This window comes from Sminthopsis crassicaudata, chromosome 2, assembly GCF_048593235.1.
Source record: "Sminthopsis crassicaudata isolate SCR6 chromosome 2, ASM4859323v1, whole genome shotgun sequence".
NCBI classification, from domain to species: Eukaryota; Metazoa; Chordata; class Mammalia; order Dasyuromorphia; family Dasyuridae; genus Sminthopsis; species Sminthopsis crassicaudata.
This window is the reverse complement of record NC_133618.1, coordinates 120,049,114-120,070,809: the sequence shown is the minus strand read 5'-3', so window position 1 is coordinate 120,070,809 and position 21,696 is coordinate 120,049,114. Positions and strand designations below refer to the sequence as shown.

The following is a 21,696-nucleotide window of genomic DNA, read 5'->3' as shown; positions in this document are numbered from 1 at the left end:
TCTGAGGCCCTTCAGACAAGCATTAGTCTCAGTGGAGAAATGAAGGAGGATAGAACAGCCACCACAAAGGTGGGAGATGGAATGAATGTCTCTGGCTGAATTTGTCTCAGCTTATATACTCTATTATAATTACATCATCATAGGTGTAAATCTTGTAGAACTATATTAAGTATTAAATACATGTACTGAACTATAGAACTATTCATCACCATGCTAAACTAGATAACCATTTTCTTATCAATTCCACTGAGTTAACTCCTTGTAAGAATCATTGTTTCAAATACAGAGTTCTGGCCCATTGCACTTTTCTGCCATCTGAGTCTACATACATGTCTAGGATTGTTATGCTCCCTTTTGAATCTTAAACTAGCCAGTTGTTCCATGTTTGATTCTAATTGTTGCTTCTTGGCTCTAATGCAGGTCACTCAGGAGACAAGTAAGATGATCTGGTATTCCCCTCTCTGTAAGGACTTGCCACACTTTGTTGTGATTTACAGAGTCGAAGGCTTTAGAATAATGAAGCAGTAGTAGATGTTTTTATAGAACTCTCTTGCTTTCTCCATAATCCAGCAAAAGTTGGCAATTTGGTCTCTAGTTCCTCCACCAAGTCAAAAGCCAGTCTGCTTTTCTGATAATTCTCAGTTCATATTTTAGGGAAGCCTAACTTGTAGAATCATAAGCATAATGTTGCTAGTATGTTTTTATTTTCTTTTGTTTTGCATTTTAAAGAATAACTACAGTATATAGTAGATAGATTATTCCCTCAAAGAATATAATATACTACTTTGTTTTTCTTTACAAGATTTCATTTGAAGTGGAGTTAACGCAGATAATAATATAAATTAATAATAGCACTAACCAGTTTTTCCAGTCTCATGTATGATAGCCCTGCTTGGGAGAGAAATAGGTTAACTTGTATTGACATCTTATACTGACATCTCCTAACTACATATTGGCATTGTGTTTCTAGCTTTAGTTCTTTATTTTCTATTAAGCATGCAAAAATCAGCCTTCTAGATTCAAAAGATAAGAAAAACAGTAAGTCATTCATAAAAGAGGAATAATTAATAGATTTACCGGTTTGATTTTAAGTTGATCATCCACTAGCTCCAATATAGCATGTCTTTTTGATATTCGTTTGTCTGTTATCTATAAAAAGAAATTTAAATAATATGGTCATCTCTGGATGTGTCTAAATAAAGCAAGAAATAAAAAGTGTATTAAATGGATCTCTAAAAGTACATTTAGCTTTGATTTAAGCCAACTATCAAAATTAGTGAGGCCCACAGCATATTAGATCTAAATAAATAGATCTAAATAAATTCAAATAGCCATCAGAATTGAAACAAAAATTTGATTTATAAGACTAAAACTGTACTTCAGACTACTTATGCCCAGGGTTCTCAAATGTACCATCCTCATAACATTGTAAACATAAGCAATATAAATTCACATATTTGCGACCTATAATTAAAAGCCTAAACAGTGATGCAATTTTTCAAAAACCAAGCATTTTGAAAGCACTTCCTCCTCCACTCTTAGCAGAAAACCTTGCTCATACCAAAGAAAAGCTGTAGGCATTCCCTTTTAGTTTACTCCAAACCTCAAAATTCCTATTCAACAGCCCCCATTTCCTCCACAATCTCTTCTCCAGTACTCCAGGTTCTGAGGAGATGGATCTTCTCACCAACGCCAGCTCTTGTATTAATCTGATATTAAGTCTATATTCTTTACTAGTCTATTCCCTCAATCTCTTCTTTTTTTCATCTTTAATCTCTCCTATTCACAAGCTCCTTCCTTCCTAACATTTCAGTCTCCTCCATCCTTAAATCATCATCTTTCATCTGATTTTGGCATTTCCTCAACCTCTTCTCTAAACTTCCCCATTTTCCTTCAATATTCTTCAATGGAGATTGTTTCTATTCCCTAAATCCTACAAACTTAATATTGAAGGGGAGTGGGGTGCAGGAAGAGGGCCAGGAGGTACAGGTATGGAGAAGAAGGTTGAGAAGTCCAGAGATGTGTAGCTCAGTGGGAAATGAAGGGTCTGTGGAAGCACAAAGAAAAACAAAAAAGTAGTCCCTGCTTTCAAGAAATTCAGTCTAATGGAGGAAGCCACAATCAAACAACTATTTATGAACAGTTTTAATAGCTGGCTAGATAGATATAAACACGAATATATACATATGAATATATGTGTGTGTGTGTGTGTGTGTGTGTGGTTATATAACTACATGCACACAAACACACACATAATAGGATAAATTAGATACTCAAGAGAGAGAAAGTACTGGCATTAATAGGGATCAGGAAAGGCTTTTTGTAGAAGGTGGGATTTTAGTTCATTGAAAGAAGACAGAGAATCCAGGAGATAGCATCATTATCCTTCCATTTTTCAAAATTTGTAACTTGGACACTATTCTGGATTTCTTCCATTCCTTCATTCCACAAAAAAAAAAAAAAAAAAAAAAAAAAAAGAATTGTCAGATCCTGCCATCTCTGCCTTTATGCATCCTTCCTTCTCCTCACAAAGCCACTTGCTTTAGTTCTGATCCTCATCATCTCTAACCTAGATTATTGCAAATGTCTTCCTGCCTCAAGTCTCTCTCATTTCCAATACATCCTACATATGAAAGCCAAATAAATTTTCCTTCACTAGAGATCTGGCCATGCACCCCCCTGCTAAATCAACATTTCCACAGCTTCTATTGCATCTAGCTTTTAAACTCCTAGATGATCTTGCTCTAACCTAGCCTTTCAAGACTTGGTAGACAGGAATTTTCTTCTCAAACTCCATAATTCAGCCACAACACTTCATCTTCTAGCACTGGCCATGAAACATGGCTGAAATGTACTTCTTCCCAGCCTGTCTCTGAGTTTCTTTTTTTGCTAGTGTGCTCTCTTTCTAAAGCTACTCTGCATTTAACTACTGTCTCTTGTCTCTCTATCTCTCTTTCTATGTATATATGTGTGTGTGTGTCTGTGTATGTATTCACTTTATATTTATGCTACATATATTTGTCCTGTACATAGTAATAAACTTTTTTATCATTTTGAATTTGTTGCAATGCAGCTATAACAAAATATAAACATGAATTCCATTACAAAGCCATTTTGTATTTTAGATACTATCATGTTATTGATAGATTCAAGATTATAACTTTCAATTGGCTTGCTCAATAAACAGAAAGAAAAAAATAATAGTTGGTGCCTAAATGTAACTCTCTATTCTTGATCTCAAGGTTCATTCACTTTCTTAAAAAAAAAAAAAAAAAAAAAAATTTGGTTTAAATCTTCATAAGCTACTATAAGTGCCTCTTTTCCAAGATTATCTCTAAATTTACTCTGACCATAGAGTTGTTGGCATGTTATCTCCCTCATGTGAACATAGTAATAACTTCATAAGTGTTTCTTGATTTGAAAGTTGAATACAGATTCTTTGGAAGAAAAGTTTGCAAGCAGAATTTAGCAGATATAAAGCAAATCCCTTCGATTAAAAAAAAAAAAAAAAAAAAGGTGGGGCAGCTAGGTTGAAGTGGATAGAGCACCAGCCCTGAAATTAGGAGGACCTGAGTTCAAATAAGACCTTAGACACTTAATACTTCTTAGATGTGTGACCCTGGGCAAGTCACAACCCCAATTGCCTCAGAGAAAAAAAAAGATACAAAAACTTCTTTCACCATCCATTGGGAAGAATTGAAATCTGTTAGGATATCTATGCAGGGGCATTCAAGAATTTAAATTCTTGAATGCTAATAAAATTCCTGGGTAGTAATAAAATGAAACAATACTGAATTTGAAAGTCATACTCCAGTGACAGTCCCAACTTTGCCACTTGCATTACTAGCTGTGACTTTAGATATACTTAACCTTTTTAGTCCTCAATTACCTCATCTGGGAAATAACGATGTGGGCATAAATTTATCTCTATTGATTGCACTTACAGGTCTACTATTTATGACAATTGGTCTCTTAAAAGCACTTTTCATATTTGCTTTCTGAACAAGTTCTGTGGGCAAATAAATTATAAGACACTAGACTTGGCAATCAGGAAAATCTGAGTTCAAATCCTGCCTCAGACACTTCTTAGCTGAGTAAGACCCTAAAATTTTGTTTCTTCATCTGTAAAAAAGGGATAATAATAGCACGACTAAAAGTGCCAAATAGGTGCTATAAAGGTAGAGATGGAGCAGAGAGCTGATAGTCGCTTCTGACATCAGCCTGACCGCTTCAATGAGGGCCTGAAGTGTTGTGGTATTGATTGGACTTAGGTAACGGAGAAAATGCTAACAGTGCAGATGAAAATTAAAAGTATATTATACGTTTTGGGGAGCCCGTGCATAAAACATTTACTGCGGCAATGGTGCATTAAGGATACAAAATAATACTTTTTTTGTTTGTTTCTTTTTAAGTGAAAATAGCAAAGCCTCTCTGAGGTTTGCAAAACGTTTTCCTCACAAACGCAACCTCGACCCCGTAGGAAGACAAGTTTTGGGGCAGTTTAAAAGGACCGCTAGGCTGGGAGGACAGCACACGCCCAATATGGTCCGGCTGCGAGGCGCACACTTACACCCAACAGTGGCCCGCGTCCGATCACCGTCTCCCCGGGAGACAAAGCCACCCGGGGGCCGCCATCCGCCGGCGCGAGCTCGAATCCCCTGGCCATGATGAGGGCACCTTCAGCCAGAGCCTGGTCTCGCACCGCGGAGCCTTCCCGGCCTGGGGTTCTAAGGTACGTGGGAAAAACTGCTTCCGCCTTCTTGGGGCACTCCCTACCTCAGCCCGACCTGCAAACCCCGCCCAATGACGATCGGGGATTCCCCTAATGGACCAGTCCCAAGGCTTGAAGGCCCCTAACAGGTCCCCACCCATCACGGCGTCCCCGAGGATCTGGTTCTTGTAGTCTTCAGCTCTCATTTTTTCCCTTCACATGAGTCTAATCTGAACTACAAAAACTACTCTTCCCAGCAGGTACTGGGCGACTCACTTTTGCGCCTGCGCACAAAGGAAGAGGCCGGCCACCTGAAGTGGGAGGGGTATGGAGAAAGCTGGAACTATGGAGTTGCATTCGAATTCCGAAGTATTTAAACCGCTGTTACTACTGTAGTCTGGGAGGCGTGTAACGGCCACCCAAGCTCCTGCAGGTAGGAGGACCCAGATTTCCCGGCAGCCCCCGCGCCTTGCCCGCCCATGCTGCGAGCCTGACGCTTCGGTTCCCAAGCTTCGATGACAGTTGGTGGGAACTATGGTTGTTTTTGTTATTTGTCAAACTCCCAGTTCGTAAAAAGAGCCGGGGGGGGGGGCCTCCTCCTCAGGCTGGGGATTGGACCTTCCCTTGTGCTTTTCCTTCCTGGGGCTGTCATCTCCGGTGCTGGACTGTCACACACTGCGGAAAGTTGGGGGCGGGGGGATAACTTTACCGTGTTTGTTTTTCTTGAGATGACGTCTTAAAGTTTACAAAGTGCTTTTCTGTGAGGTAGAATGCAGGTATCTTACAGGTGAAGAACTCGAAACTCAGGGCAGTTAGAGGCAATTGCCCGGTGTTCCCCATTGCTAGGAAAGGGCACGCCCAAAACACTTGTTTGTAGTGACAAGGGAAATTTGTTAAAAAGTTCTCCAATCCTGGAGAAATCATGGATCGCTGGGGATCGTTCTTTATGAATCGATTAGCACGCCTATTATTTAAGTATTAAGAGCCTACTATTTAGCATACATGGAAATGCACACAGTCCCTGCTCTCTAAGAGCTCGTCATCCTGTGGTAGAAAGAACATGCAAATATCATCTGTACACGTAAGATAAAAGCTACTCAGACTTGGGAGGTGTCTCCGAGGAAGGCGCTAGAGCGTGCGGACTGCTGCTTGCCAAAGATGAGCCTTCAGCTGAAACTCGAAGGATTTCCGAGTCCTTTTTTCCAGATTACTATTGTTTACATTATTTGAATAGCAAATCTAGAAAGTGAGATCATAGTCATCCTAATAGTTGATAGGTTTTTTTTTTTAAAGAACTTGGAGACCTTTATAATATAAAATTAAAACCAAATATTTGAAACATAAGTAGTGTTTTAAACATATTTGCATTTTTAAAAAAATAGCTCTTCAAACGGATATTTCATTTGAGTGGTTTATGTGGTTGGGGAAGGAAGAGATTGGATTTAGTGGAACTGTCCCTGTTTTTGCCTTGTCCGACCACTGATCACTGTCAGCTAAGATATATAAGTAGAGGTATATTATAGTGAAATTAATAGACACATATGGAAATTAATCCTTGACATTATTAGCTCAATCTACAAGACAGCTGTAGACACATAGTTATTTGGGGGATGGGAGAGATAGTCCTATAACCCTACATTTCTTCCTACCTTTGCAATTACAGAGGTAATTGATGATTGAAGGTAATTTCTGGATGGATGGCTCCAGGGATTATTTCCAAAAACACAAATTATACCACTAAAATTGTGTAGATTTGGTGTCTTCATGGCTTTAATCTTAATTCTTTAACAATTTCAGATGGTTTTAGTCAGCTAGAGTACTTGAACATGGAATCAGGAAGACCTCAATTCAAATCCAGTCTGGACACTTAGACAAACTATGTGATCCCTCACAAGTCATTTTACTAATTCCTCAGCTATAAAATGAGGATAATATTAGTAGCACCTGTATCTCAGAGTTGTTTGAGGGTCAAATGAAATAATTGCAAAGCATTTTACAATGTCTGGCACATTAATAAGTGCTATATAAATTTTATTTTATATCTTAATATATTTTGATATTTATATTTTTTTTATTTTATTTGCAATATTTCATTTCTCTAGAGCCAAAATGATCTACCAGCAGTAGATCACATTTTGAATTTTTCTCCCAACAGTCCTGTGAATTAGCATAAGAATTACCTCCATTGAGATTGTGAATAAAATAACATCACAATGTTAGTGAGGAGTTAGTTGTAGTGTGATTCCAAGTCCAGTGTTATTTTTACTACTGAGAATGCTTTTAGAAACAGTATGGCTAAAACAACAAAAATCCAACTATTAAGCTTTATTTATTTTTTCTTTTTTGCATAAACTACCTATTTAGGCCTAGTCACAAATCAACAACTAAAAGATAAATGGCATATTTTTAGTCATTGTTAGTTCTGTTAGACATCAAGTATCTTAATTTTATAAGAGTTTAAGGAATTAAATTTCACATATTTACTAACACAAGAACAACAAATTGGGCTTAAAACATTTCTATTTGGAAGAATATTCCTAAATGATTTAAGATTAGTGTAATATATTAGAAAAAGCACTGGGCTTGAAGTTAGTGGATTTAGGGTCAGCTCTACTACTTATTAGCTATGTAATTCTGGGCAAGTCATTTAACTTCTCTGAACTTTTGTCCCATCATTTGTAAAATAGAGATAGTAATTTTCACATTAGCTACCTTGAATGGGTCCCCATGAGGCTCAAAATGCCTAACATTTACTGTTCCTACACTCTAATAAGATATAGGGGTTTAGGAGGATAGCTTCATTTAGAAAAAGTGATAATTGAACTTCAAAAAATGATAAAGTGTGAATAAAATCTGTGTTGTGTTCTGAAGAAAGAAAATAATATGTTAATAACTATGTTTTAGGTCACATATGAAACAGATTTATCAAAACATCAAATTATGCAGAAAATCTCCAAGAGAAATAGTAATTCACCTATTATAGGTAAAGAACTGAATTCTGTTTGTCCTGATAAGAAGAAAAAAGAAAAGAAAGACAATTTTGTTGAAATATTACCTCCAGAAATCACTTTTAAAATTTTTAGCCAACTTGACATTCAGAGCTTATGCCGGGCTGCAACAACATGTAAGAGCTGGAATCAAACAATCAAGAATTGTGACTATTTATGGAAACACCACTGTTTGACTGTTAGAGCTATATGTCAAAAAGAGATAGATGGTGATCGAGGAAATGGATATTCATGGAGGGTAAGTTTAAACACTGAAACTTCTGTGTTATAAGCAGTGGTATAACAGCAACAAAAAATAACATCCTAAAAATTCCTAATTCCACATATAATTCCATATATTTATATATTATAAAACTCAAAACTACATCACCCAACTTAGCCATCTTAACTTTCTAATAAAATGTTCTCATATCATTAACCTTATAAAACTATGTATGTATATAGTCAACATAGTTTGAGAGAGGACTTAATTTTCAGAATTAAAATGTTTCTTAGTTGGAAGAGCAGCCATCTGTTTCAACCAATCCCTGAAAAAAGAATCCCCTCTACCGTTAAGTCAACCAAATAATTGCTTGGCCTTTGCTAAAATGCCTCTAGTGAAGAACACACTACTTTCCATTCCACCTGTGATATGGCTTTCATGTCCCTGAGAACTCTAGATCCATGATCCAATGAAGCATTTTAAGCCTTTCTTTACATCATGCTTGAATTTTCTTGTTATTTTTACCCATTATTCCTAATTCTATCTTTTGAGACAATCCAGAATAATCTCTTAACAGCCCTTCAAATGTTTGAAGACAACATGTTCCCTTTAACACTTTCCTAGATCCCTTTAACACTTTCCTAGATCAAGGCTTCTTAAATTTTTTCCACCAGTGACCCCTTTTTGCCTAAGAAAGTTTTATATGACCCTGGGTATGTAATATATAAAATAGGTTATACAAATCAAATATTTACTGATAATTGTAATTTTGTGATCCCCACATATGAGACCCATATGTGGTCACAAAACAGTTTAAGAAGCTGGGTTCTAGACTAAACTGCCTCATTTCCTTTATTCTTTTATGGCATGAACCTGAGGCCTTTTACTATCATGGTTACTCTATTGTGGACACTTCAGTTTCTCAAAGTATGTCTCCCCAAACTACACACACAATTTCAGATGTGATCTTAACCAAGATAAAGTCTAAGTGGGATCATTATCCTCCTTATTTCTGGACATTCTACCTTTCTTAATTTGTATAGAAGCATACCAATTTTTAATGCTATATGTCAAAAACAGATAGATGATGGTCAAGAAAATGGATAACCATGGATGGTAAATTTAAGGGGAATTTTTTTTTAAAATTCTGAACTTAACAAACATTGAATAAAATAGGCATATCCATATGGATTAAAAAAAAGGTTTCATATGAAATTGCAAAACATTAATTGCAGCTTTTCTTTTTAAGTACATAAGTTTTAGAATATTCTAAGACTTTCAAAGCTATACTTTTGATCTTTGCTTCTTTCTGCTCTTCTCTGCATTTAGAAAAAACAAAGGTGCATCACTGACTCTTTTCTTTTTTTGCTGCTATTCTGTCTCTAGGGAAAAAAAAAAGAAAAAGATAAAATCCTTGTAATAACAGAGTCAAGCAAAACAAATTCCTACATTAATTGCATGAAAACGCATGTCCTGTTCTGCATCTCAAATCTCTTACCTTTCCAAGAGATGAATAGCATATTTCATCACTACTATTCTAAAATTAATTATTGCATTGATCAGAGTTCTCAGATTTGTTTTTCTTAATCATATGATTAATAACTTATTTTTCCTGGTTCTGCTTAGCTAACTCTGTATCAGTTCACACAGGTCTTTCCAGGTTTCTCTAAAACAGTGTTATTTTATTTTTTTATGGCACAATAGTATTCCATAGCATTTATATTCCATAAATGACTTAACCATTTCCCAATGTGTTGTCACTTCCTTAGCTTCCAGTTCTTTGCAACTATAAAAAGAGTTGTTAGACATCTTTCTTTGTAGACATCTTTCTTTGAGCTCCTGGGGGTATAGGATCACATTAGCTTTCTTGGCTGTCACATCGTTCTGTTGATTCATATTGAGCCATCCACAACCCCTACATTTTTTCAGACAAACTGCTCTCCTATCTCCTGCTTATGAATTCATAGTTTGAATTCAGCTTTGATTTTAATTTAACCATTTCTTTTTGAACCATGACTTTGGCATCCATCATACTGACAATCCCTCTTAACTTTAAATTTTATGAGCCTATCTTAGATAGCTTTAAGTCACTGGTAAGAATAATAAACATCATAGATCCAAGCACAAATTCCTAGGGTGATATTATAAAGATGATATTATAAACAATGATGACTACTCTTGAAGTTCAGTTATTCAAGCGGGTCCAAATCTACCAAACATCTCCAAATTTTCCATAAGAATATCTTGGAAGTGTTTTACAAATATCTAAGTAAACTTTATTTACACCATTCTCCTTATCTGCCAAACTGATAATGGTTTGAGTATAAGGATAGAACTCTTCCCTGATTAACCACTTGATCAGTAGAGTTTGCTAGTTATTAAGAAATTTTCCTGTAACTTTCACATAATGTATGCTCAAGCCCTTAATTTATATGAAAAGATCATAGGTCTCTGGGTCATTGGATGAAAAGTAAATGAAAGTGTGGAATGATTCCAGGGGGACGAGTCCAGAAGAAATGTTATGTCCCTCTACAATCCTTATGACCATATTATTGAAGAGACTGAACCAATAGGAAATAGCATGCCCATCAGAGAGCAACAGGAAGAGAGCTACTGGAGGGAAAAAGCAGCTTCAGAAAATAGAATCCTTCATGATAGAATGCCTTCCATGGACTCTAGAAAGATAGTAAACTTCAGAAACTAACAAAAGGCTATACCAAAGGGAACTTCATGAAAACTACACAAAGAAAGAAAAGGATGCCCAATCTCTAAGATCTGTGAAGTACCTCTTTCCCATGTCATTCCCTACATATGGGTATGACTACTTTTGTATTTTGTACTTGAGCCAACCTTCCCCAATGATCTTGTGTATGCAAGGGGAGAGTACACCTCTTTTCTTGGTGATGGTGGTATGTTTTGTGTCAATTCTTTTTTACTCTATTATCTTAGTAAATATCTTTAAAAACCAATTAAGGTGACTAACTGGTTATTAATAGGAAGTGTATCTCTAGAGACACATAACTGACAATATTAGAATCACAGCTTCTTAAGGTAAATTCTGAGTAGGAATAATCAACAAATCATCTGGGGCTCTCAACCCGTGAATGGGAGTGCAAGTTGAAAGAGTTGCCCCCCAAAAAATGCTGCCCTATAAAAAGGAAGTAAGGTTAGGCTGACAGGAGTTACTATTATTTGTGAAATCATCCTAGCTCTTTGTGAGGACCACTTCCTTTTGTTTATTATATTCAGTAAATATCCCTTAATAATAAATACATACTGGATTTTTGCTGGAAATAAAAATCAAGGACACTGAATTAATTTATAGGCTCCATTCACTTTAAATTTCCTTTAAAAAAAAAAAAACTTTGTTGTATTCCCCTTTTGCAGTTAATCCACTGTTTTAAAAAAACTCTCAACTTCTTCATGAAAATTTGTTTTACTCTTCATAATGGAGGTGACTACTACCTTTAACCATTCCCTGCCCAAACAACCCTTCTGTCCTTGGTTTGCCTCCATTAATGCACTTTGTAAAATATAAAGTTATTCCTATAGTTTACATTTGATATTCTATTGTATGTATCCATGTATTTTAGTGTATGTATCTATCCTTAATCAGTATTATCTATCTTCTCAATACTCAGAAAACAAAATTTCAACCTATTTTTAATTGATAATGACTTTTTTTCAGGTAACACTACTGAGGAACTATTGGAAAAGTAAAGTAAAGCATGAATGGCTGAGTGGCAGATACAGCAACATTTGCTCTCCCATTAGCCTGCCAGAAAAAAACATGTGCCCTATGGATGCAGATACCTGGGGAGAAATTTTAGAAGCAGAACTTGAAAGATAAACTGAAAAATCCAGAAAAGATCTCAACTTCCAAGAATTGAAAGCAAACATTATGGTGCAAATGCCGTGTACATTCTTCATCTTGTTTTATTTGTCAACTTTTAAAAGAACATTACATGAAATGTAAATCTTTATTTTGCACTTTATCTCTTTTCCCCAAAGTTTTACTTGATATTTTTATAGTAAGACTGAAAATTCCAATGATGCTATTATAAAAAGACTTACTAAACTGTTGGATTGATTTCAAGATTTGTATAATATAATTTTATAAAATGCTATGCATTACTGTAAAGTAATAGGAATGGGAAAAATAGGAGAGTTTGAATAACTTGTTGTTTCTAGTATTTTAAATGAAAAGTCAGTATCTTCGAGAAAAGAATTTGTTCAAGATAGAGTAACTATAACATGGAAAAAAAAAAGATTTAAAGCACAAAAAACAATTTGGGAAAACACCCCCAACTGTAAGCAAGCTTCCTTTTCTAACTAACTAGATGTGTTTAGACATTAGAATAGCAAATAGATAAAGTATCAAAGTAAGGATACTAAAGCACTTGAAAGTATTATACCAGCCATAAGATATTTTTCTTATCCCATATTTGTACTTTGAATGTGTTTGTACCTACATGTGAAGTTTTTTCCAGTTTCTTTAGACTTTTTTTACTCATATATTAGTATGCTAGTTTACAGTATATCTTTTATTATTTACATTCTCTTTGTTTTCCACTTCTTCTATTTCAATATTGTTTCTAGTGCAATTGTTTCATTTTACACATGAGGAAAATGATGTTGAAAGAAATGAGTGATTTGACCAAGGTTTGATAAGTAAGAAAAATCAAGGTGGAAATTCCAAAGGAAAGACAAGAAGGTAGAGCATATGTTTAGAAGAATGTTCTTTTTTCCTGGCTCCATTCCTGACTCTTTGGATTTTTCCACTTTTCCCTTCTCTCCCTCTCTCCACAAACTACTCTATTTTCTTCTCCCACTAAAATTTAAGCTCTCATGGGATAACTATGTTTTCCCCTTATATTTGTATTTGTATTCCTAGCACTTAGTACAATGTCTGATGGCCTGGTAAGTGCTTAAAAATTAATTACACCTCTGTGAATCATTAGTAGACAGCCTAAGTGGCACAATGGACAGAGAATTAGGACTTTGAATCTATCCTTAGAAACTTATTATCTGTGTGACCCTTGATAAGTCACTTAATTTCTACCTCAGTTTCCTCAACTATGAAATGTGGATGATAATAGCACCTACCTCCCAGGGTTGTTGTGAGGATCAAATGAGATATTGGTAAAATGTTCAGTATATTGCCTGGTATGTAGTAAACACTGAATAAATTCTTGTTATGGCAGCAAGATAATTTGGAAGAAAAAAATAAAAACATATCCAAGTACTGTTTATTAATGTACTGTTTTGAACATCAGGTAATTCAATCACCATCTACCAGACATAAAGAGCACTTTTCAGTTTGCAGTATTTGTCTATCCAGCCATTCATCTATTCATATTATCTTCACAAGAGTCCCATGGCTGTGCAGGTAAGTTATGCAGAGAAGAGAAAACGTTTCAAGGTGAAAAAAAAAACTTTTCCAAGCTTCAGGCAGTTGATCTATTAACCTTGGATTTTGAAATACATTCTTCTCTTTGCTCTACATCTAGTAGAGGGATATCAAACTCATGTTGAATGAGGTCGCTACTCTATACACAAGAATCTCTGCAGCCATATATTGACTTAATTTTAAAATGTATATTTTGCTGCATTTTGTTTTATTAAATATTTGCCAATTACATTTTAATCTGGATCAGGCAGCACTCAGATGTGTTGTGAGCTGCAGAATCATAACACTCTCAGAATTCTAGGGTTGAAAGGGATCTTGTAGGTCATCTAGTCTAGCTCACAACTAAAAGGATTATTGACCTGATTGTTCAACTTCTATTTGCAGACCTTCAAGAAGGCAGAACATACCCTTCATTAGTCCATTTTACTTTTGAATGGCTCTAGAGGTTTAGAAGTTTTTCTTGTCATCTTATAATCACCATCAATTGCTTTTAGTTTTATTTCTTTGATACAAACCACCTAATCAGAAAGCAGCTGATGAGTGCAGTGGATAAAGAACTGATCTTGGGGTTAGGAAGTTCTGTGTTCAAATCCTATCCTAGACACCATTAACCTGGACAAGTCCTTTTTACACATCTCTACCTTAGTTTACTCATCTGTAAAATGAGGGTCATAATAGTGACTTTCCAGGGTTACATTGAAGATAGAATGAGATAATATCCATAAAGCACTTTGTATACCTTAATGTACTATGCAAAAGCTGTTCATTACTATTAATAATTCCTCTTCTCTATGATAGCCCTTCAAATACTTGAACATATCTATAACATCTCTCCTATGCCTTCTCCAGGCTAAACAACCACAGTTCCTTTATCCAGTCCCCATGTGATGTAGACTGAAGGCCTTTCATCCTTCTGGTTGCCATTCATTGAAAAAACTATCAGTGACATAACAGAGGCAGAAGGGGATGCATTTCCACTTAAATCAACACTATATCCTTTTTGAAACTCCTTTTGACCAGGAGATAGATTTTTTTTTTTTATCATATGACTCATAGCACATACCAATCCTGAGCCTAATTTTACTGTATTAACGTGATTTAAGAACAACTCAAACCATTTGTACTGCAATTAATTGCTACAAAATGCTTTTATAGCCTTTCATCTAATAAACTTTGAAAAGTTTAAGGCATAAATCATAATCTGAAAATTGAGTTAATTTCTATTTAATATAGTACTTGTCCTTTGTGTATCTACTTAGGCCCATTGTATAAGCAATGCCATTACTAGGGAGATGCAAAGATGAATAAAAGCTATACAGTTTGATGCAGTTTGGTCTCAATTCCTGGTGGTCTAGAGGTTAGTGGCAATAAGAGAGCTGTTAAGAATCCTTTTAAATCGGCTGCAGATTTTAGAAGTGAAAGAATTCACTCATTCCCGAATTATTAGTTGCAAAATGAAAGTTTATTGTTGGATAGAAATCAGTTTACCAAGAGACTGACTTCTATAGTGGCAAATCTATGGAAAATGGAGTTTTGCACTGAGAATGCTTTCTCAGTGGACAGAAGGTCCTGGCAGCTGAGTGAGCTACTTAGTTTATCTACAAAGTCCTTGGTGGGAAGAAGCTGTTATATTGGGTATCTTTAGTGGGGGCTGAGACAGCCCAAGCAAATCAGACCCAGTGGGGTCTGGGACAGGCCAAGCAGATCAGATCAGATAGGAGGCCAGGACAGATCAGATCAGGATTCCTCAATTAAATGAGAATTTAGATTTCTATGGGAATTGATTCTCTTATCCTGAAAGTTTGGGCTCTGTCTGTATTCCTTGGTGCCTGGAGATCCTGATCAAAGGAGACACAATCTCAGAGTGATAATCTTAAAGGGAACAGTTCCCCTCCCTCTTCATGTCCTCCAAGAACCTAAGCATTTCCTTATTCATGTCCTATCCTGTAGTGGGCAACTTGTATTAAGCTACCTGCTTCATATTTACTGAATTCTATTATAATTTCTAATAAAGTAATTTTGACCAAATATGTATGTAAATACATAAAAACAACATGTAGAGTTTTAGGCATTATTCCTTCTTGTTTTTAATCTTTCCTGGCTAACTAGTTTTCTTTTTATTATTTTCAGCATTTCCTCAAGGGCCAACTTTTATGTAAAATTTTATTTTACTAGTCTAAAAGGGAGTGTTCTTTCTCCTTTAACTATTTTTATTCAAGTGTTAAACTCCAACTTGACCAAGATTGATTTGCTTTCCCCTTGTACTTATAATAACTAATAGAATTTATATTGCACTTTTTAAGATTTATAAAACATTTCAAATAGTATCACTTTATCCTCATAACAACTCAGTGAAGAAGGTACTATTATTAACCCCATTTTGCATATGAAGAAATTGAGGCTGAGAGAGGTTAAGTGCCCTGCCCAAGGTCACACAACTAGTAAATATCTTAATGTAAAATTTGAATTTACATCTTCCTGATTCTTATCCAATACTCTTATCTACTGAACCATCTTTCTTCTAGTTAATATGTTTCTATATTTTTAGTGTTTCTCTTGTAATATAAAATAGAATTAATTGTGTATATGTATGCAAGAGTTTCACATTCAAGATTATGTTTATTTGCTACATGTTAATCCTCAGTCATTGAGGTCTCTTTTATGAATAGCCTGCAAACAAAATATTGCAAATGTTTTTTCATCATAAGGGCTTACAAGTGAACACTGAATTAACGAGGGGCAGATTAATAGCAATTGTTTTTCTCCTGTTAAAATGTCAGAAAAAAAACTGTAAATACATAGAGAGAAATTCTAGAAAACTAAAAAAAAAAAATCATGAAAATCCTTTCTTGTATAAATTAGGGAATTGGATTAGATAGCCTCTAATTAGGTGACAGCTCTAGAAATCTGATGCTATGAAGTAAAAGTAATAATTTTTAAAAGTTAACAAAACAAGCTAACTCTTAAGGCATCAGTGCTATTCCATTCACTTGTGATTCATCTATTTGCATACAAATGGAAATGTTTTAAAGAACATTTTAAGACACTTAAAGTCTCATTTTTATTATGCTCTTGAATTCCTCCCCACTCCATTCTTGAGGTTTTTGTAGTAGAATGAAAATCCCTGTAATGCTTTTAAATCAAATTTCAAATTCAAAATTAGATGATGGGATGGTTTCAAGATATATTTTATATTGATTAGTTGCCGGTTTGTCTATTTGCTTGTTTGTTTATTTAATAGTTTATTTACAATCCATGCCTTTTTTATCTGACCCAGGCTGGAAATGTAAAAACTCATAGCCCAGGCCCTAAAGATCAACAAGAAGGTTTGACTTGATCTCTTTCCTACAGGTGCTGATTTGTTTTCCTCTGCAGCCTAATGCTCCTCCTCTATATTCACCACATTGACACCAGACTTAGTTTGAACAGGACATCAGATAGTAAGTTTATAGGCTTACTGAAGCTCAGTAGAACTCAGAAGAACTAGAGATCCACTAACTTCAGCTTTTCTTAGTAGCAAGAACTACAAGAACACACTACCATACCCAGCCAAGTTGTTTGTCTGTTTACCATTATGCATTACTATGAATTTATAAGAGAAACAAGACAATTTGAATACTTTTGCATTTTAAGCATTTTAAAATTAAATGGAATTGTTCAGTGAATCATTCAGCATCTTTGTATTTTTCAAAATGGTGTTTGAGAAACACATCTCTTGCTTTTAAAAAATTCTCACTGTAAAATTGAAACTAGCCAGAATAATATTTTCAGCACATTGGAATCTGCATTACCTCAACAGCTTAAAATAAACCTGGAGATTTTTAAGAACCTTGGGCTACTACAATCACAAAATATAACAATGTTTATTCATCCAAATTTTCTAGGGGGTATAGCTCAGGGGTAGAGCATTTGACTGCAAATTTACTCTCTGAATGGAGATCTCAGAGCACCATCTAGTGGATTAAGGTGAAATAACAAGAAAAGGTATTAAAGAGCCCAGAAGTTTTTTCATCACAGACATCTGTAATCTCACTAATGTGGTCACTCCCTCCAGTAATGGAATTGGTGACAGATTAGTGCTTGTTCCTGTGACTCCATTTTCCTGCAAATCTCCCATAGGGGAACCTACTCTCTATGCCTTCTTCTAAAGTACATGCTTCAGTCAACTGTGTTGTTGTAAAGATGTGATCTGCTGGAGAATATCATTTATAAAAACTTTTATATTTTTTATACATCATTTCTATCTTTAAAGCATGTGCTTTTTCTTTAAACTCCCTAAGTATTTCTGAATTATCCTGTAAACTGGATCCCAATTCAGATTTGGCATTCAGATTCCATTGAATGAGTCCAGCAAGATGTAAATTGAAGTTCAGTAATAGCATCATCAATTTTAGCCATATTATTTAAAAACCTCTATGTTCTTAAACCCTCATCAAAGATTAATCAATGTTTTTAAAAAATTCTCACTGTAAAATTGAAACTAGTTAGAATAATATTTTCAGCACACTGGAATCTGCATTATCTCAACAGCTTACTCTCATAAAAATTTGGTTATTGGAAAGTAACCATATGAAAAAGCAGTTATAAATATTAATTGCCTCAGGAGGGTAAGGAAGTGAGGATTAGGAATGAAGTATGCGATTTTTCCCATGCTATTGGTATCTACTTTTAGATATCTTGAAAACAGATCCCTTAAGACCTTTGAAATTGTTTTCTCCAGCACCAACTTCTCTGCATGTACTAAGTTTAATCCATTTGCTCTTTACTGATTGTTTTTCAATGACATTTTTATTTTCTCAGGAAACATATTGAGTATTTTGACATTAAGAATAAGTAGTGGTTCTCTCTTGGAAAAAATAATTTTCTGGTGCCCACAAAATCTGAATATTTTAAAGATATATTCAAGATATTTTAATTTAACTGCCATTTTCTAGCTCTATAAAGCAATTTACAGATGGGCTCTACTGCTTGGAATGCAGGATACAATTATATAATAAATATTAAGAACCTACTATGTGTCAGGCACTATGCTAAGGTCTGGGGATATAAAAACAGGTAGAAGACACAGAATGCTACACAGAACATTTTACATTGATCTTGTTTCTATTGGTTTTGTTTGTGCAAAAATCTTGTTAGTTTAATGTAATCAAAGTTGTCCATTTTATATGTTCTCTAGTTTTTCTTTGATCATATATTCCTCCCTTCTCCAAAGATCTGATAGATAAATTATTCCTTGTTCTCCTAATTTGTTTATAGTATCCTTTATGTCCAAATCATGTGTCTATTTTGACCTTATTTTGGTATGGGGTGTGAGATGTAGGTCAATGCCAAGTTTCTGACATGTTATTTTCCAGTTTTCCCAGCATTTTTTGTCAAATAGTGAGTTCTTTTTCCAGAAGCTGGAGTTTAGAGGTTTATCAACTATTAGGTTGCTATAGTTCTTGATTATTGTGTCATGTATATCTATAATATTCCACTAATTACATTAATTACATTAATTCCACTAATTATAATATTCCACTAATCCACCACTCTATTTTTTAGCCAGTACCAATGGTTTCGATGACTCCTGCTTTATAATATAATTTTAGGTTTGGTACTGCTAAGCCACTATCCTTTGTAGTTTTTTCATTAATTCCCTTGATATTCTTGATCTTTTCTTCTTCCAGATGAATTTTGTTATTATTTTTTCTAGTTCTATAAAATAATATTTTGGCAGTTTGATTGGTATGGCACTGAACAAGTAGGGCAATTTAGGCAGAATTGTCATTTTATTATATTAACTTGGCCTAGCTATAAGTAATTGAAATCTGACTTTATTTGCATGTTTTGTAATTGTGTTCATATAGTTCTTGAGTTTGTCTTGTCAAGTAGACTCCCAAGTAGTTTTTTTTTGTCTACAGTAATTTTAAATGGAATTTCTCTATATATATCTTGCTGATGGGCTTTGTCAATAATATATAGAAATGACATTGATTTGTATGGGTTTATTTTATATCCTGCAACTTTGGTAAAGTTATGAATTGTTTCCAGTAGGCTTTTGGATGATTTTCTAGAATTCTCTAAGCATATCATCTTATCATCTTCAAGAAGTGATAGTTTTATTTCCTCATTGCCTATTCTAATTCCCTTAATTTACTTTTACTTTCTTATTACTAAAGCCAGCATTTCTAGTACAGTTGAACAATAGTGGTGATAATGGGCATCCTTGTTTCATCCCTGATTTTTAGGGGAATCCATCTAGCTTCTTTTCATTACAAATAATGCATAATATAGGTTTTAGATAAATACTACTTATTATTTTAAGGAAAGCTCTCTTTATCCCTATCCTCATTAGTCTTTTTAATAGAATGGATACTGTGTTTTTTCAAACTTTTTTTTTGTGTGCATCCATTGAGATTATCATATGATTTGTATTGTTTTTGTTATTGATATGGTCAATTATGGTAATAGTTTTTCTGATATTGCACTACTCCTACATTCTTAGTATAATTCCCACTTGGTCATAGTGTATTATCCTGCTAAAAAGTTGCTTTAATCTTTGATAATATTTTATTTAAAATTTTTGCATCAATATTGATTAAGGAGATTGGTCTGTAATTTTCTTTCTCTATTTTGGCTCTTCCTGGTTTAGGTATCAGTATCATATTTATGTCATAGAAGAAATTTGGCAGTACTCCTTCTTTACCCATTGTTCCAAATAGTTTACATACATCGGAATTAATTGTTCTTTAAATATTTGGTAGAATTCACTTGTGACTACATCTGGCCCTGGAGATTTTTTTCTTAGAGAGTTCATTAATGATTTGTTCAATTTCTTTTTCTTAAATGGAACTAATTAAATAATTTATTTCATCTTCTATTAACCTGGACAAGTTTATGTATTTGTAAATATTCATCTATTTCAGTTAGATTGTCAGACTTGCTGTCAAACAATTGGGCAAAATAACTCCTAATTATTACTTTAATTTCTTTTTCATTGGTGGCAAGTTCACCCTTTTCATTTTTGATGCTAGTAACTTGTTGTTTTTTTTTTCTTTCCTTTTTCTGATCAAATTAACCAAAGGTTTATCTATTTTGTTGTTTTTTTCATAAAACCAACTTTTAGTTTTATTTATTAGTTCAATAGTTTTTTTGGTTTCTATTTTATTAATCTCTCCTTTGAGTTGCAGAAGTTCTAATTTGATATTTAATTGGGGGAGTTAATCTTTTCTTTTTCTAGTTCTTTTAGTTGCATGTCTAATTAATTGATCTCCTCTTTCTCTATTATGTTCATATAACTATTTAGAAATGTAAAATTTCCCCTAAGAATTGCATCCCATAAGTTTTGTTTGTTTTCTCATTATTGTAATTCTCTTGAATAAAACTATGGATTATTTTTGTGATTTGTTGTTTGACTCACTCATTCTTTACAATTAAATTATTTAATTTCCAATTTGTTTTTAGTCTATTTTTCCCTGGCCCTTAATTGAATATAACTTTTATTGCATTGTGATCTAAAAAGGAAGCATTCACTATTCTGTCTTTCTGTATTTGATTGTGAAAACCTAGAGTACTTTAAAAATATTAGCTATTAGTATCACTATTATATGGAGTTTGATCAAAAATACATTATCTATCTGTCTGTTTATATATGTGTACATATATGTGTGTTTGTGTGTATAAATATATATATATGTACATATATATGTATATATATATTTTTTTATCTTAAACAATTACTGCAAATGACTAATGTTCTGGGGTAGGAATTGAAGGGGGGAAAAGGGAGGGAGAACAAGATTGTTCAGTTACCTTTAGGAAATTGAATAGTTCTTTTAATTGCTCTAAACTTCTTTAAACAAAAGTCCTTTTTTTTTTTTTTTTTTTAAAGCAATCAGGATTAAGTGATTTGTCCAGTGTGAAATAGGTAGTAAGTGTCTGAAGCTGAATAAAGGTCCATTTTAAACATTGATATCTTTCCAGTGATTTTGTGCAGCTATTAGTAAAGAGACATTGAAGTTTCCAAAGAATTGAAGTTGAGGGTTAACTAAAAAGGCAATGGAGAGCTAAAGGATGAGCATGGTTAGGATGAAACACAACATAAATATATTATTCAGGGAAAATTGAATGAAACATATTCTCAGCAACACATGTGAGCAAAAAAGATAGATGGAATGTTAATGTGGGGCAACTAAGAGATAAACAATAGGCCATATTCTCCACTGGTGCTAACTTAATATAAAGAGAATGAGACAATCACCCTCAACACATTGAGGTGAATTTAAAAGAGATTATAAGCAAGAATAGTACAGGATAAACCAATATGAATGAGTGCAATCTACAGAACAAAGCATTTTTAAAAACCTTAAATTGCTCTAAAATT

General features: G+C 34.1%; 2 protein-coding genes across 5 annotated transcripts in view; one reads left to right on the top strand and one right to left on the bottom strand.

The window, feature by feature from the left end:
• APLF (aprataxin and PNKP like factor) overlaps positions 1-4,878 on the bottom strand; it is a 57,207-nt gene extending 52,329 nt beyond the window's left edge. Inside the window, exons 1-2 of one of the 3 annotated variants that reach the window (XM_074287108.1) lie at positions 4,571-4,878; positions 1,078-1,149 (exon numbers count right to left, since the gene is read on the bottom strand). In XM_074287108.1, the coding sequence (XP_074143209.1) occupies positions 1,078-1,149; positions 4,571-4,666 (168 nt within the window). In that variant the 5' untranslated portion in view covers positions 4,667-4,878. The remainder of the gene's footprint in view (positions 1-1,077; positions 1,150-4,570) is intronic. The other 2 variants (XM_074287111.1, XM_074287110.1) reach the window with 2 other exon arrangements.
• Positions 4,879-4,985: 107 nt separating this feature from the next.
• FBXO48 (F-box protein 48) lies at positions 4,986-13,173 on the top strand. 2 transcript variants are annotated; one of them, XM_074287112.1, is made up of 3 exons: positions 4,986-5,144; positions 7,616-7,957; positions 11,610-13,173. In XM_074287112.1, exons 2-3 carry the CDS (start codon positions 7,652-7,654, stop codon positions 11,769-11,771), a joined length of 468 nt encoding a protein of 155 aa, XP_074143213.1. In that variant the 5' UTR covers positions 4,986-5,144; positions 7,616-7,651; the 3' UTR covers positions 11,772-13,173. The 2 variants fall into 2 exon arrangements, with proteins under 2 accessions (XP_074143213.1, XP_074143214.1); XM_074287113.1 differs by lacking the exon at positions 4,986-5,144 and adding an exon at positions 5,154-5,236.
• Positions 13,174-21,696: the final 8,523 nt, after the last annotated feature.

Bases quoted from the DNA above. Each gene is read 5' to 3' on its own strand.
- FBXO48 (XM_074287112.1), top strand. From the start codon at position 7,652: ATGCAGAAAATCTCCAAGAGAAATAGTAATTCACCTATTATAGGTAAA. The intron at 7,958-11,609 runs GTAAGTTTAAAC...ACTTTTTTTCAG, and splicing joins GAAATGGATATTCATGGAGG to GTAACACTACTGAGGAACTA.